Raw genomic sequence first — 16,525 nt, forward strand, 5'->3', positions numbered from 1 at the left:
CGGCAATAACGGCGCCGAAGCGTTTTTGGTTTTGCTCGTCCCGCAAACGTGCCTTTGATGCGTGCGATTTGATACCGTCCGCAACCGAAACTCGATCGCACCGATACTCGACTTCTGGTACGCCACGATCGGTCCTGCTTTTGCGCCCTTTGCGTTGCGTAAATTTGGGTCAGTTGGAGGGAACGCGCAGCACACGCGTCGGGCAGTGGGTTAGCGGAACTCGTGCGATCGCGCGCGGACACAAAGGCACAAAGAACATTCCTGCACGGAACATTAGCACGGTCACGCGGGGGGTCATTATTTGATAATGCCTAGATAAGGTGAAATGATCGCTGGAAAGCAATAATTTATCGTTCGTTGGATAAGCTTGGGGCTGCACGAAAGGAAATGGGCCATCGAACTATGTGAATGCATTTTATAAGACTTAGGGCCTTGTCGGCCATGTAACTTACGGAGCATTGGACAGCTTTAATTCTAAAGCAGCTAAGGTTAATTAGGACAGACTTTTAATAAAGAAATTTAAAATTTACAAAATACACACGAACAGGTGACAAAAAATAATCAGACTTAGTACATTGTTTCCATCAAGTAAAGACACCAGTATGTTACTTACTCTTCATCACACCGTTACGCACCTTGATTAATATAAAAAAAGCAATCCCATTAAGCGTTTAAACTTGAAAACATGAAAATCGAAAGAGCGACAAAAGTGTACCGTAAACGCTTAATAAATTTGCTACGCTACGTTAATTTTTAATCTGTTTTTGGTGGACGAAACGGCCCGAAATCGATGTCGATGCTCCTGGCAAGCTGTCGAGTGCGACTGTTTAATTAAATTGCTTAAGCTCAATTTACTGGCTAATGAGATGAAAGGTGTGCTTCGTGAAGCGTTGGTGATTGATGAAGCCAGTTAGCCAGTGCCAGCCGCTTCAAAGGGGGTAAGCAAACTCTTTCGACTGGCAAAGGATACGGCAGGCCGTTTTAGCTGGAACACCGCGACACGCCGTCCTGTACCAGTGGGATCGCTCAAGATGGATATGATTGGGAGCGAGTTCACTGGAATGTTGCTTGGTAACTTATGGGATATTTAAATTAAATTAAATTCGTGGTTTTGGCCAGCTCTGGGGAGAGTTTCAGACTGTCAGCCTCGGCCTATTACGATTTTGTTTTTTTGTGTAGATTAAACTCATACTCATAAAACATGGAACATGGAACGACTCATTTGATGAAATACAGGATTTCCCACGATTTATTGGTATCGTCCCATTCGACCAACAAATTCTGCGAAACAAACAAAAGATCGTGAGAACACACAAAATAATGAAGCAACCAAAAGAAACTTGAGAAACCTGGTAATAATCTAGCCTTAACTGCTATGCGCCTAAGGGTATGCAAGACGCAGCTCTACAGATACAAAATACATTTTGAATCATTTTGAAGTCTACATTTAGGCGCTAAATTATTATTGCTCTGTTAAAGAATTTGCACTTTACGCCTAGAGTAATGCGATAGCAAAACCCGACAATTTATCAATTAACGTCTTTAATAAGAATAAGTATTGTGGGAGAAAGTAAATTGACGCAAGCAAGATACAGAAATATGTGGAATCTGTTATAAAAGAGTCTTTTGCGTAACAAATATGAAAATTATTGTAAATGCAAATTTACTGTGTAATAGTTCTAAACAATTCCTACTAACCAAGGATAGTTACATAGCAATGGCAATAGCTAATAGCGTTGACTAGTATACTTAAAAAAAAACAGATGACTTACCGTTCAGGATTCAAACTTCAAATAACATTTTTCGGATATTTCACAAACGCAACAAAAAAGATCTTCAAAATACTTTAAATTTGAAATTAATGTGTTGCTTTACTTGATCAGTAATAGTTCAACTGGATTGAGTAGAGTGTTTGCCCTGGATCCGGCAACTGTTGGCATAGTTCTGCGCGATTTGGCGCACCTCATTTCACAACGAGAAGATTACAATTACGGGTTCGTACTCGCGCTAGTTGTTTTTTTTCGGTTTATCTGGATAATTTCGGGCCCCACGCGGAAAGCCCAAAGTTTGTAACCATCTTACCATACCTATAACCAGGATTCTAAGTGAGCAATTTTTAGGTGTGTCTAGGAGAGTTTGTGTCTCGTACAAATGGTTGCGCGCGTTCGCAGATGTGCTACACAACTGCGAGCCAAAACGGACTGTGTAATTTGTAATGCTGCACACAGTAGTAGTAGTAGTAGTAGTAGCGCAACATACATATAACGATACTAGCCAATAGTTTGTGTCCTACGAAACGGGTATATCTGCCTCATCGAACGGCGTTACATCAACCGGAACCGAGCTAACTGGTAGTAAGAAGCACTGTTGCTGCTATTGCTATGTTTTAACTACCGGAACGCTAGTAAGTGATACTAGGAGCTCTACACCGCATGCACCTTATGCCGCTAGTTAAATAAATATGAGGCTACGCTCGCGTTAAAAAAAAAACAATGGAATCTACTGCTAAGCTACCTTACTGCCCGATTCTTGCTGCCGCAAGGAGAGACGGGTTTTGCCAATATACCCCGAGAAACAGTCACTAGATGTTAAACTTAATTCCATAAATAATCTAAGAGGTCTCCGCTAGCACAGTAACAGTTAAACGTAAATCCGCCCCATCTTCCTCTGCCACTTTAAAAAGCATCCGCCAGGCGCCCCTTCGGATGTCACTGTGCCACGCTGTGCCCACCTTCAATTACCTCTAACACACTAACGTCTAACAAAAGTCTTCTAATACTCCGACACACACTCACACACGCTCAGACCCAATCTCCGAATCGTCCGTCCACCGGCGGCGGCACACACACACACACCCACGTGAATGGCAATCGCTTTGTGAGCGCTTTGTGACGGGACGGGATGGGAGTTAAGTTCGTGCCGCATCCGCCTTGTTTAATAAATACTTATGCTACCTTGTTGCTCCGAACTTTTCTCCTCTCCCCTCCATGCGGTTAGGTAGCACAGTTGAAAGTCTATCCGCACAGGCAAGCGGGGCCAAGCGGGGTAAGGTGATTAAGCTCACAAACCCACAGCACGCCGGGTTTGTGCGTTGCACTGGCTGGAGTGGAATGAGGTTGATGCAGTTCCGGCCGCTGCTTGGCTCGCTACCAGGCCCCCAACGGGATGCTATTGAATCGATCGCACACTCTATTCAAGCTCGAGAGAGTTTGCTGCTTGATTTAATTTGTTGTAAATTGTAAACACTTGCAAACTTTGTATGAAAGCTGGCGTTTTGAAAAAAAAAAAAAGAGCTGCCGGTATACAGCGGGAGCGCAACACGGGGCTTCCGTGCCTTTGCGAAAGGTAATTACGCTGCACAGATTGCGTACCATTCAGGGGCAAAAAAGGTTTGCCGAAGCTTGTGCGCCAAAATGTATGCAATCTCGCAGGCGGTACGAGCTATGGAAATAATCATAATGGCCAGTGTAACGCACGCCCGCGTGTGTTACCATCCACCCCAGCCCTCCGCCACTAGCACCGTTGAAAGGGGGGGAAGGGTGAGGGCAGGTTTCTGTTTTCACTTAAATCACTCCCCCTCCATCATGCGCATCAAATTGTACATTTCAGAAAAAAAACAAAAACAAAAACCGCCACTTACGCTGTGGGTGATGCCGACGGAGCCGCTTTGCCGAAGGTGACACAACCATTACGCCTTACTTGCTATAGAGTCGTTCGCATACACACACGCACACACAAACACGCACACACACACCCTTACAGTTTTCACACCCGGGCCACACCATCGGGGGCAGTGTGGAGGAAATCGGTGAAATCAAATCATTTCCATTTACGTCGATGTCGTTGTTTTGCTGCTGCTCGTGGTGGTGCTAGTGCTGCTACTGCTTGGTGTAGGGACGACCGTTGTGTTGTTGCTTTGGCTCCGCACACTCTGCGACGCGGCCGGTGCCAGGTCCTGGAAGCGTTCGCCGGTCGAGCCGGCGATGGTGTTGCTGCTCAGGCTGTCGAGCGAGCGGGCCGACCCACCGACGGCGACCGCCGTAGCGACGCTGTTCTTGAGCGCCTCCACGTCGACGCCCTCGGACGAGTCGCCCGGGTTTTTGTAGTTGGAGGAGAAGAACGATAGCGCCTTCATCAGCTGGTAGCTCTTCGACACCGGCAGGTTCGAGTCGTACAGGTTCTTGCTGCTCTTGCAGTCGACGTAGAACCACCAGTTGCACTTCAGCACCGTCTGGTCGAACAGGGTGCTTTCCGGGCAGAGGAACGATTTCATGATCAGTCCGTCGTCCGTCAGGGCACACACGTGGAAGACCTGCGGGTTTTGGAGGGAGACAAGAGAAGAAGAGGCAGGGAGGAGTGGGAAAACAGATTAGTTGAGGAAGGGCAACCATACAGCAGCGAGTAATAATGCATCAATTCATAAAACCGTAGCATTGTAAGGATACGATAAAAAACAGCAAACTTGTTGGTGATGCATGAACAGAGCTTTTTCCGTTTTTGTAATTAATACCATCTGCCAGTGTGTTTTGTTGCCTTTTTGTGATGCATTTAACGCGTATCAGTAGTCATGGAAGTAATCTCCCTTAAACTCTGTCATGAAAGTAATCTCCTTGTTGAACTTTCAGTCAAAAAGTGCACCGAAAATGTTCACATGAAAGTCTGAATGTAGGTCAAACTCGCTCATGGCTACTGACATGTATTTCAATACCCCGTATTATGCGTTTTATACAAAAAAAGGCAAACACATAGTTAACAATACTCTTGAAAGGCAATATATCTGGGCGTCCTTACGCATTGCACACAAAAATCGCCCGAAGCTATGCAATCCTTTTGCACAAACATGTTCGCTCACAGCTTTCTTTTTTTCAATTTTACAGCAATCGCTATTGTTACCATTGCGCGCATGAAACATGCAAAAACCTGTACCAAATGAACCCGCCTACCTACGCTGCAGTTCATGTAACTGTATCGAGTACGCATTCACATTCCGGCACATTGTGCGATGCGGAATGTGCAGCATCCATTGCATACCCTGCAGGCGCACAAACTATTGCACCATGTGTGTTTCCGATCCGTTTGCAATCCGGCAACGATTGGAGTGGAGCATTTTTGGCGCAACGATTGCCATAAGTAGGCATCGCCCCCCCCCCCCCCCCCGTTCAATCGATGGAAATGGGGAACAAAAATCCCTGGGAGTGTTTTTTTTTATTGCCCGCAAAACCCAGGGCTACATTCGCTTTACGTCTGCTGTCCCAGTGCACTGGTGAAAGCCGAAACGGAAGTGGTTTGTTTGCTCAATCGCTTGCGAACACCCCAGTACGCACCATACAACCAAGGTCCTCGTCGCCGTACAGCCCCGGGAAGTGCTTCTGTTCGCCGCAGTTGAACGTCGTGTACGGCAGGTCCACCTTGGACGTGAAGTTGTCATCGAAGTTCTTGTCGTAGCCGACCGGGTAGTACTCTTTCGGTGCGTTCATGACCTGCAAAACCCGAGAAAAAAAAGGCGTGCAGTAATGGATTCTAGGCACGACCCTCGAGAAAATCCCTTCCATCCTTACCTTGTGGCCTGCGTTGGTCGGGTAGCGGCGCGGTCGTGGCGTAGTCGTGGTGGTGGTTGTCGTCGTCGCCGGTGTCGTCTGCTGCGCCAGGAACTGGGCCTGCGCGAAGGTGGCCTGCTGCTTCTCGTACTGCTTCTGGGCCCGCAGCTCCTGCTGCCGCACGCGGATGGCCTCCTTGATCACCTCCACGCTGACGTTGGCCGCCGCTGCCAGCTCCTCCACCGTGTGGCCCATCAGGTCGATCTCTTCCGCGGCGTCTCCGGTGGTCGCGCTGCCCGTCGCAATCGTTGGCCCCGGCTTCCCGGTCAGCTGGCGCCGGGGCGGGATGCTCATGATGGAGTTCTTGATCGCGGCCGGCTGCAGCTTGTTGTCGACCTGCACGACCGGGCCGGTCGAGATGCGGGACACCGATTCGGGCATGGCCTGGAAGGCGGGCACCTTCTGCACCTGCAGGTTCGCCGCCTGCTCCTTGTAGATGATCTGCTGATTGGGAGCGGAGGGGAATGGGGAGGCGGGAGCGGTGCGGATCGCGGCACCGCCCCGATGGAAGGAGGAGGTCTGATTCATCAGCTGGCTCTGGAAGGAGGGATCGGGAGTTTGGGCGGTTTTGAGGGCAAAGTTGCGGCGCAGTACGGACGGGTCGAATCTCACCGGCTCCGCTTCCGGCGTCGGCTTCGGAATGGGACGGAAGGGAGGCACCCCGAGGGGCAGGGAGGTGGCCTTCGTCATCAGGCTGGCCGCGGGCGACATGTACACGGGCGAGGCGGCCGCGGGAACGCCCTTCGGCGGGCCGCCCTTGGGCAGCATCGGGGCGGACGCACGGACCGTTACCGCCTGGGGCCGGCTCTGCTGGATGGGAGCGCCCGGGGATGGGACGATCGGGGCCGGTAAGGATGGGTAGGATGTCTGCGCGGCGGCAGGGGGGGGGGCGAAAGAAAGGCGAGAACGATAAGAAAGAATAAAGAGTGAACGAGTAAGAATAAGTCAACCGGCAACGGCACGAACAGAAGTTCATTATTATTGGAACTGAAGTGGATTAATTTGTCATCGGAAATGGAGTGCCTGGGCGGCACACAGCCTGCGAGCGGTTTCCGGCCACCACAAAGCTTCCGGTGTACGTGTACGGCACGTCCGGCTGTACGGCTGACTAGCCGAAAAGAGTGTTGACTCGAAATTACATTTCGTTAGCTCGACCAGTATTAAATTAAGCGAATGAGATTAACCTCGTTCCGACCAGCAATGGCAATGAATGTGAACAAGAAGGAAGTGTTGGAAGATGTTGGGCAAGAGACCGGAGGCGACGGTCCGGTCGTGTGCACATTCTATAAATAGCGAATTACTGCGTAAATATTTTCTTCCCATTCAGCGGAGCTTTTCTTTGCGAAACTCTCACACGACGTTCGTGGCTGGCGGCATAATTGGTCTTTTTTTCCCTGGCAGCTTCTAGCTCATTACAGCCGCCCCACACTACTGTTTCGTCTGCACAAAGTAGCCCTTTTAAGACGCGAAAGGATAAGCTACCTTGTATGTGTGTGTGTGTGTTGAGTGCATCCGCCTAACGACCTCACCGGAATGGCGATGCCTGGTAGCTTCATTTCACGCCCGACTACTCCCGCCAGCGCCAGCGGGAAGGTAATTTCCATCGTGCGCGCTTCTATGCACACATCCCCTCTGGTTTAATAACTTTGTCACCCACACTGTAGCTCGCTTCGGCAGCCGGGAAGCGTTCAAGAAAGGCACTACAGGAGAAAAAAGGCAAAACCTGCTGCATGCTAGCACAGCAAAAGCCTTTGCATACTGATGAAACGGTGTGCAGAGTGTACGCATCCTGTACGGGTCGGTGGCAGTGCCATGGAAATCTAGCGGAAAAATGGTTAGTTCATCAACGCGATCCGTCATTCCAGCGGGGACTCGTTCCTCGTGCGGTCGCGTTCGTTGCGCGGTGATATTTTATCATCAAACTTTTTTTTCACCTTCACCCCGCCCGTTAGAAGTGCTAGCACGTTAAAGCCACTCAAAGGTTTAAAGTGGTTTCTGACACACACACACACACACAAAGCATGTTCCTCGCTACAGATGCACAGCTCGTCCCGGGCCCAACTGTGCAGCTCGGCAGACTCGGTTCGCATAACTCCCCATTGGATAATTTAACCCTGCGAAGCCTAAACGACCAACTTTTTCGACTACTTTACGATCGCTAACAGCTATTGGAAACTTTTCCAGCAAATTCTCGCAAGCTGCACCGCGAGTGGTAGGGATGGAGGGGGGGTTTTTTTGATGGTGAGAACGACTAGCAAACTATTCGCACTGCTAGCGTACGCAGTGTACTATTTTTGGGAAAGTTTTTTATTTTGTATCTGCACCGTATAATGCCACTTCAAAGCGGGACATGATGATCAAAAACAGTGTTTCATGCGGAGTTTTGAGCCTTTTTTTTGCTCCCCGCATTATGTTGAATTTCAAACGAGTCGCGTAGGATCAGCCCTTGTGACTATGCGATAAAATTGGTATCATGTTTGGGAGAGGATTTTTGGCACTCTTCTGTTTCATACAAGTGTAAACAAAAATATTTCTGGTTAATGAAACTAAAAACAGACCAATTACTGGCAAAGCTGACTTTACGGACTAATTAAACTGCACTACGACACTTAAAAATGGCTTTGAAATGATTGTGCATACCCTTGCGGCGTTTCTGTGATGTACTATAAAGGAATTGCATACCTTTAGGCGCATCGATTGCTTTTTGCTTCGGTTTTGACTAAAATTCGTCTATGGCTCAATGATTTCAATAGCTGAATGCTATTAGTAAATGACTCTTCTTTAACTAAACACAAATTACCAATATTAGATAGATGCTCACACAATTAAGTAACAAATGTATCCCTATTTGCATCTAATTGTTTGGCAAACCTGTTCATCATATTCTCACCACCACCGGGCAGCTCAAAGCTCAAACAAATGCCCCCTCATTACATCCGGCTGGTTGTGTGTGTGTGTGTGTGTGTGTGTGTGTGTGTGTGTGTGTGTGTGTGTGTGTGTGTGTGTGTGTGTGTGTGTGTGTGTGTGTGTGTGTGTGTGTGTGTTGTGTGTGTTGTGTGTGTGGTGTGTGTGTGTGTGTGTGTGTGTGTGTGTGTGTGTGTGTGTGTGTGTGTGTGTGTGTGTGTGTGTGTGTGTGTGTGTGTGTGTGTGGTCTCAGCCCGGATTACCCTTTACCCGGAGCGGTGACCACACACACATACGATTGAACTTGCCGTGCCGTCGTCTTATTCGGTGAAAGCCAATCCGCCCAAGACCCACCCCCAAGACACTTACCGGCATTTTGGACGCAGGCAGGACGCCTATATTGTTGGCACCGGTGCGAATGTTGAGGGCACGCCGCTTGTTTGCCTCGACGTTGCCGAGCGATTCGGCCAGTCCCAGCTCATCTCCAACGCTGAAGCCTACAAAATAATCCAAAGCAGGGGATGGGATGGAGGATAAACAAGCAAAGGTCATTATTGTGTGTGTGCTTTTTTTGTGTGTGTGCTTTTCGCAGTTTTTCGTTTTGGGCGACTACAGTACGGTGGATATAGGTTAGGATGATATAGGAAGCGATAGAAAGAGACCCGATAAAGTACTGAGCGAATCGCAGCGAAACTAAAAAAAACCATCGAGCCACCATCGAAGGCAACGAGTAGAAAAAGGGTATTGATATGGGAGCCCGAGATGTAGTTGATATTCCTAGGCGGGGTTTTGCTTGAGCTTTGTTGGGTGAATATTTGCGTTCGATGGTACACACGCGACCTATCCGGTGAATGGAAACCTAAACAAACATAGCTCTATCGAGGGCTCAGGTTCGTGTTCTGCACGGAGTAGTAGCATACTGCCGAGAGGGCTCAATGATAGGGATTCATATTTATTTCTAGCACCGCGCAGAAAATACAACAAGAAGCCATAATGTTGTACCAAGGAGCAGCATTGACTTCTCTCTTCGCTGGCTGCTACAAGCAAAAAGTTCCGTCATTGCCACCGATGCGGGCGTTCTGCAAGCGGTAGGATTTCTTCATTGCTATTTACCATTCCGAACTATTAATACACCATAGGAGGAGCGGCCATCTGCCACCGGCACAACCTTTGATTAAATCCACATTGAATAAAACAACATTAGCGCGACAGCCGCCACCACGCAAACAGCGCGCGTCTTCGTTCGAAGTCTTCCCCCCAGCCGGTGACAGTGATAAACGAGATGCGATTGCAAATGGCTATCAGTCATCGTAGTCGCGTTGCGGTTCAGCCAACCCCTTGGCTGATTAATTTTTCATCACAGACGGATTCCAATTTCGTACATTAATTTTTCACGCGCACACGCACGAACCCGAACGACGACAGGATTGGAACGAGTCCTTCCAGCTGCACTCAAGTGATTAAACGCCTTGGGGCAATGATTATGCAGCCAGAAGTGGGTGGCATTTTTTTGTTGTTTGGCTTACAGCGAACCGTCACCATTTATCTGCCTTTATCTGGAACTGGCAAACGTTTTGAAAAACGATTTAGTATGTTCAGCAGCTGTTCAAACAAGCCGGATTGGTATCTAAGTGTGTGCGTGTGTGCGAGAGTGAAGATTGGTTCCCTTTTTTGTGTTACGACGCTCGCTACTAAACAGCTAACAAGCGTTGCGCCAACTGTGACACACGGGCTTACACGACGCCGAACGATTTCCCGCCCTCCACGCGCCCACATGCCCACCCTTCCCCGCGAGCCTAATTCCACGATTGAGGTACTTAAGAAAGCGCTTAACAGTAAACCACACTCCTTGACGAAAGCTCGCCGGAAAAAGCCGCGTTCGTTTGCGCGTTCTGCTGGCAGCAAGTTTGCAACCAGATGGGCTTATTCCACCTCAGCAAATACAAATGCGTATGGGAAGCCACACACACACACACACACACACACACACACGCGTGGCAAAGCTTTTACAGGCTGACAAACATGTAGAATCTACTTTTGGAATGTTGCGAGCGAGTTGAGCGAAAAAAAAAAAAACAAAAAAACGCCTCAACAAACATCAACAAGTTTACGATGGTGATGGGGCACACATAAAACATATCCGAAGATAAGCGTACCGCCACAAACAAAAAGCTGTGCTACTCGATAACCACTGTTGCATGGGGTGGAGCTTTAAGAAAGTGTCGTAAAATTAGCCCTAATACACAAAAAGAACAAAAAAAAGGAAAACAACAACGTGGTAAACAAAAGAATAAAGATCGCCAGGACTTTCTTTTCCCCGCACGGACCCCGGTGGGGGGGGGGGGGGGGTACGGGAAAGCGTTCCGGCTTCGCCGGGGTCATAAAATGCAAACCCATTTCATTTCCGTTAAACGATTACGATTATTGCACGACCGCCATTTGAAAGCGGAACGCGCGGCAGCATGTCCGTTTTGATGAGAATTGCGTTCGGAGCGGGTCTTTTAGCGGCTGTTATGGTTTTATGTGTGTAAGAAGCTTCTGTACCATTCAATTGCTATCCTCGACATTGGCTGTCCAAAGGGGTAGCTCAGTGTTTTTTTTGCCCTATTTGTACAATAAAACCTTGGACCTGCTTGGACTAGAACATCGCGCTGCAGAGTTGGCTTTGGAGCAGTTTGTCATGCAAATTGCATACTTGTCGGCTGTTGGTCAATAAACGTCAGTAACCTGAAGCAGAACAAGCAAGGAAGCTCCTCAATATATGCAACTGGCACGACAAAATACCTTCAAAATAGCTCGAATAGCTCGTATGTAACCTTTTCCGAAAGCAATACTGAAAAAATGCCATTTTAAATATTGCAAATCGTTTCATTTCACAACCGCTGATTATGATGACCCATCTCCGCAACCGACGAGGGTAAACTAATCATGTAAAACGCGGACGAACGAGCACCCTTTATCTAGCCACAATAAAGGAACCGGCGCGCGGTTCCGGCCCAGAACCCAGAGATGAAAATCGCGAAACCGATATGTTGAATTTGCATCGCTCGCAAATGCATGCAAATAAGCGCTACCGAAACGGTGCAGTTTGCCGGCGAGCGGATCGGCGCTCGGATCGTCATATGTTTGCTAATTAAATTGCTTTGCATTACCCGAGCGGGTCGGGGGGTTATATTACGCACCGCTGCCTTTCGAATACGCATAGCCATACACACACACACACACATGCGCGCGGTTTAGAGTAAACACGAAACCGTGAAAACGGGCCTTATTTTCCAGCTGGATGGTTTGATGCCAACGTCAGGTGGTGGTCGCGGGAAGCTGCATCGATGGGTGCAGCAGTGCATCAGCAGCAGCAGCATCAGCAGCAGCAATCCTCAACTGCTGCTGTTGTTGGGCCGAAGCAATGCGAACAATTGCGCGTGTACGCAAAGCGGCGACCAGCGACACACATCGGAGGCCGCTGCATCGCACAGCTAAATTGGCAGGATCCCGGGGCCCGGATTGTCGTCTTTCGGCTTGGCGCTGCAATCGACGTGTGTCGTAAGCTGGGCTTAGCTAGTTATTGTGTCAAGATAAATCCCGCACTGTGGGCACACACAGTCAGTGTTGGTGGAGCGATAATTTATATGCATTAGCTTCGTCGTCGCTGCTGTGCGATGGGCCCGTGGCGCTGCATAAATCATGCTTCGAACGGGGGGAAGGTGCAGTGTGTATGCAGCGAGGGGGAGAGATTTGTTTATAGGAGACTGTGCAACATTGCAACCAGATTGAGCGCCGAGTTTCGAACAATGTAACCGTTGGAATCGATTTACCTAAGCAGTTGTGATGCTAATGAAATGGGTTAAGGTAAACCGTTTTCCTCAGCCGCAATCGGCAAACGCCTGAAAGGTAGGCAATACGTATTTCAAAGGCTGAGATTTTTGGACAGAACGTTCCACTTAAAACATCACAAAAATCTGTCTATTATAATATTGTATTCGTCAGCAAAATTCACCCTAAAGCATAATTCCACTTTAACGACGACCGATTTACGACTCTCTAAAATGGCACTTGCTCTCTCCATAATGGTTCTACACCCCACCTGTCCGATGCTACGGTACACAGCAAACGCTGTCTTGCAATTACTATTCATATTGGATTTAAATTGTTGATTGCAATGTATAATAGAGGTTCGCCAGACGGGGTCAGTGGTGATTAGCCATTAGTCATATCGCCGTATCGCCGTGGCAAGGGTGAGGACCCCGTCGAGACCCGGCTAACCCGGCGCTGCGCAACTCCAGCCGACGTCCAGCCGGGGGGAGAAAATAGGAGTTGCTTCGAAAGTATCTTTCACCTCGCAGCACCCCTGGGGGTTGGCGTTAGCTTAGCCCGTCTGCGATGGGATGCGTTACAAAATTTGGTGTCCATTTTAAAGCGGGCTGATGATTGTGATACCCTACATGGGGCGGGATGATCCTCGGGCGGTGGTTGATCGAAAGTACACACGGTTCAATGAGCAGGTAAGTACGGTGTACGGCAACAACATAACATTTTCTCTGAACCGGTGACGCAGTGAAAGCGAAAATCGACGAAAGGAGATAGGTCGGAATGTTGGGCTGGATTGGTCACGACCCATGGAAGATTGTGCTCGCCGAAAAGGGTAAGTTACGCTAGCTGTCTAGCACCGTGATAGCTCAAACGGTGATGCCATAGGGCCGTCTGGGATCAGATTTCTATTTTGAATGAGAGTCTTGTTGTGGTGCAGGGATAACAAAGACGAATTGATGGTCACGTATTACAACTACGTCTTCATCGTCTGAGGAAAGGTCTCGAATCGATGCTTTAGCGACGAGATTTGCATACAAGTTGTTATTTAGTCCTCTTTTATATGATCCAATGTATGCAAATTAAACTGAAACAGTAAAGCCCATCGAATGTTGTAATTTGATGATAAAACACAATGCTGCAACACCACTCAAATAAATTGTAAATTGCAATCCTCTTCGGTCGCATTTGAAAACGATTCCATATTGCATTCTCCATTCCATCGAATCAAAGCGTAGAGTGCACTTGCAAGTGATTTAATTTACTACTTCTACCTGATCCATTAGGCGTGCTCGACTGTTTTGCAACAGATGCCATACGAATAGATCTGTATTCCGATCCGAACACACTGGCAAGGATGTAAAAATAGTTCATCTTTTTGCAGTAATACCAATAACAGGGCCGTACTGGTGATATTGGAAATTGAGACGAAACATTCCGCTGCACTGCTAAACCCTTGCCATTTGAAACACGTGTTTCATGCGTTGGAATTGAGGAATGAAAAACAAACCCGTTTCGAAGCAATATCTATTAGCAACAGGTACTGGCCTTTTGCTCCTAGCTTTTACAACTTTTCTTATCCGCTTATGAGCTTTGATTATATTTCTCAGAACACTCCGATTGCTTTTAACAGCTAATAGGATAGGATTGCCTGCACCGATTCAAAAGGGGAAAAACACACCGAAGCCACCCAATTGTAGGTTGTTACGAAGGAAAAAGTATTATGAAAAAAGGGAACGAGTTAGAAAAGAACCATTTCCGGGTGAAAGCAAAAGGATCAGACGAGAGCGTGTTGAGAAGAAAAAATAAACAAACGGAAAAAGAAAACGCACCCTAGCAAAACAAAAAAAAACACCCTCCCGCAGACGCAGAGTGTAAGGAAACAAATTAAAGAAAGTAGTAGCAAACAGAACAAATGCCCAAAATAAACACACACACAACCTGAACGAAACGAAACATACCTAACCCGAAGTGGGCCTTGATGCCGCCCAAATTCCGCACCCGAAACAGGCCGGACTTTTTGAAGGCACAGTTCAGGATGAGACCGAAATCGGAATCAAAAACACAGGTACTCTCTAACTGTTCGATTGTGCCTAGAAAAAGGGGATAAAAAAAGAAGAAAAGAAGAAAAGATAGAAAGCGGAAAGAAAAGAAAAGAAAGAAAGAAGAAAGAAAAGGAAATAAGTCGGGGGAAAATTTACAAAAGCAACAAACAAAAATATTAAAGAATAAAGATAAAGAAAAGGATAGAGATGGAAATGGTTTAGTTTGGTCGGTTTCGGCGTATTATCGGCAAACAGAGAAAACAGACGAATACAATAAAAACAAATCAAACATCCACGAAACAGACGACCGATTGAAATTGCCAGCCTCCTTTCCTTCTCCCCTCGAAGGAAGGGAAACGCATGAATACATTTTGGAAAATCGGAAGCACATTTTCTACGCCACCGCCGGGACAGCCATTTGCTCTGTGGAAGCACAACAATTTCTCTGCCCTTGGCTTTATCGCTAGCTGGGGGAGGAAAAAAAGGCAACTTTGCAAACAAAAAAAAAGGGATCAAATGGCTACCGGTTTCCGGTTTTCCTGTGCCCGAGGAAAAGTTTTTTCCACTCCAAATGTGCAGCACACAAGAGTGGTGGAAGGGGTGTTTGGTGTATGTGCTTTTTATGTTCCCGTTACCAGGGTGGTGAGTACAGTGGTGTGTGTAAATGTGCGTTCTGTGCGAGGATCGAAATAAAAGATTTTCGTTTTTTGTTCGAAACTTTGTTCCGTTGAATGCATTTCCCTCCATCGCCCTGTATGATTAACACATTGGGAAGGTGGGTGGTGGGTGTGTGTGTGGGGGTCGGTTGATGCATTTGTATAGTGCTTATATCCGCGTGCTTTATTGTGTGCGAGTGTGCGTGCTGTAAAGGTGCATGTTTTCACCAGTGTTCCCAAAACGCCCACACCCCCGCCCAGCCCGAGCTGCAACCTGAGGTGTGTACGTATCGATTGTTAGAGGGTCCCTTAATACCAAACACCACCACATAAATACACACATCTGGGCACACCGACGCAGTAACTAAGGCAATTAGAATCAACCAGCAAACAAACCCAAACACCATCGTACCACACCGGCTGTAGACCGGCTTGTATGCGTGTGTGTGTGTGTGTGTGTGTGTGTGTGTGTGTGTGTGTGTCAACAAGTTTAGAAGTAGAACTTTGCCCGAGCCTTTGTGTCTTCAAAGTGTTACTCGATACTTGTTTCATGCATCGGTTTACAGTCTGGCTCGATTTGTTGCTGAAAGTTCTGGGAGTTTGCAGATGTTTGCTGCAAGATAAGGAGTAAATTGGGAGTAAGCAATCCGGGGCTGGAGTACACATTCGGTATCGCAATGCAATCGATTGGAAGGTGTCGGTAAATGGGATTAGATTATATCGATTCAGTAAATGCATGGGAGCAAATCGTGCGGTGACAATAATGAGGATAATTATTCTCTAGAACAGACTAACTGTAACTGTGTGGTTGTGTGACTCTATCAACAAACTAAAGGGTTGTGTAGAATGCATGAACCATGTTCTTATTTGTAGCTTTATAACGACTAACTAACGATGTTTTGTGAATTTTTGTTAATTTTGAGATAAAACTGCATTTTTGTCATTCAGATTGCATACATCTAGGCGTTTTAAATACTAAAAGCTCTTTAGTAGGATATTGAAATAATTATTGCAATAACGTAAAAACAAACTTCAAACCATGTCACGGAATTTGGAAATTAAACAGAACTGTCAGCCAGCTTAACCTTTACATTAAATCACACGCTCGTTCGATTCATTCCCATGAAAATGCAACTTAATTCGTTACATCTAACATCTGCCCTCCGATTATGTCGGTTGATCGGGTTCGTACGTTGTGCGCATCATTTCAACGAACCCTAAGCATGTAATTTAATATGTTAATCCTCGCACAAACGCCTCCCACTCCCCACAAAATCCTGCCAACATTCGCCCGGGGCGGGGCACGAAGGGATTAACGAGTTCGCGGGAAAATGTTGTGCCACTCGTGCCAGCGGCTCCGTTTTTGTTTGCACCGGGAAGCCGAACCAACAATCGAACAATCGCCCCCCCCCCCCCCTCCCACCCGAGAAAGGATACACATTCTTACCGTGCACGATAAACGATGTTCGCTGCGTATTGAAAGTGAGGGAGCCATGCAAATTCTCCGGAAAAGCAA

At 47.4% G+C, this 16,525-nt stretch overlaps 1 protein-coding gene across 14 annotated transcripts in view; it reads right to left on the reverse strand.

Annotated features, from left to right (window-relative positions):
* Window positions 1-2,023: 2,023 nt before the first annotated feature.
* LOC121603551 (proteoglycan 4) overlaps window positions 2,024-16,525 on the reverse strand; it is a 76,425-nt gene continuing 61,923 nt past the window's right edge. For 12 of the 14 annotated variants that reach the window (XM_041932437.1, XM_041932426.1, XM_041932428.1 and 9 more), the window contains 5 exons: window positions 14,270-14,401; window positions 8,871-8,998; window positions 5,559-6,464; window positions 5,325-5,480; window positions 2,024-4,312 (listed from right to left, as the gene is read on the reverse strand). In XM_041932437.1, coding sequence (XP_041788371.1) covers window positions 3,830-4,312; window positions 5,325-5,480; window positions 5,559-6,464; window positions 8,871-8,998; window positions 14,270-14,401 — 1,805 coding nt within the window. In that variant the 3' untranslated portion in view covers window positions 2,024-3,829. The remainder of the gene's footprint in view (window positions 4,313-5,324; window positions 5,481-5,558; window positions 6,465-8,870; window positions 8,999-14,269; window positions 14,402-16,525) is intronic. The other 2 variants (XM_041932438.1, XM_041932439.1) reach the window with 2 other exon arrangements.

The sequence above is a fragment of the Anopheles merus genome, chromosome 2R (assembly GCF_017562075.2).
Source record: "Anopheles merus strain MAF chromosome 2R, AmerM5.1, whole genome shotgun sequence".
Lineage (NCBI taxonomy): Eukaryota > Metazoa > Arthropoda > Insecta > Diptera > Culicidae > Anopheles > Anopheles merus.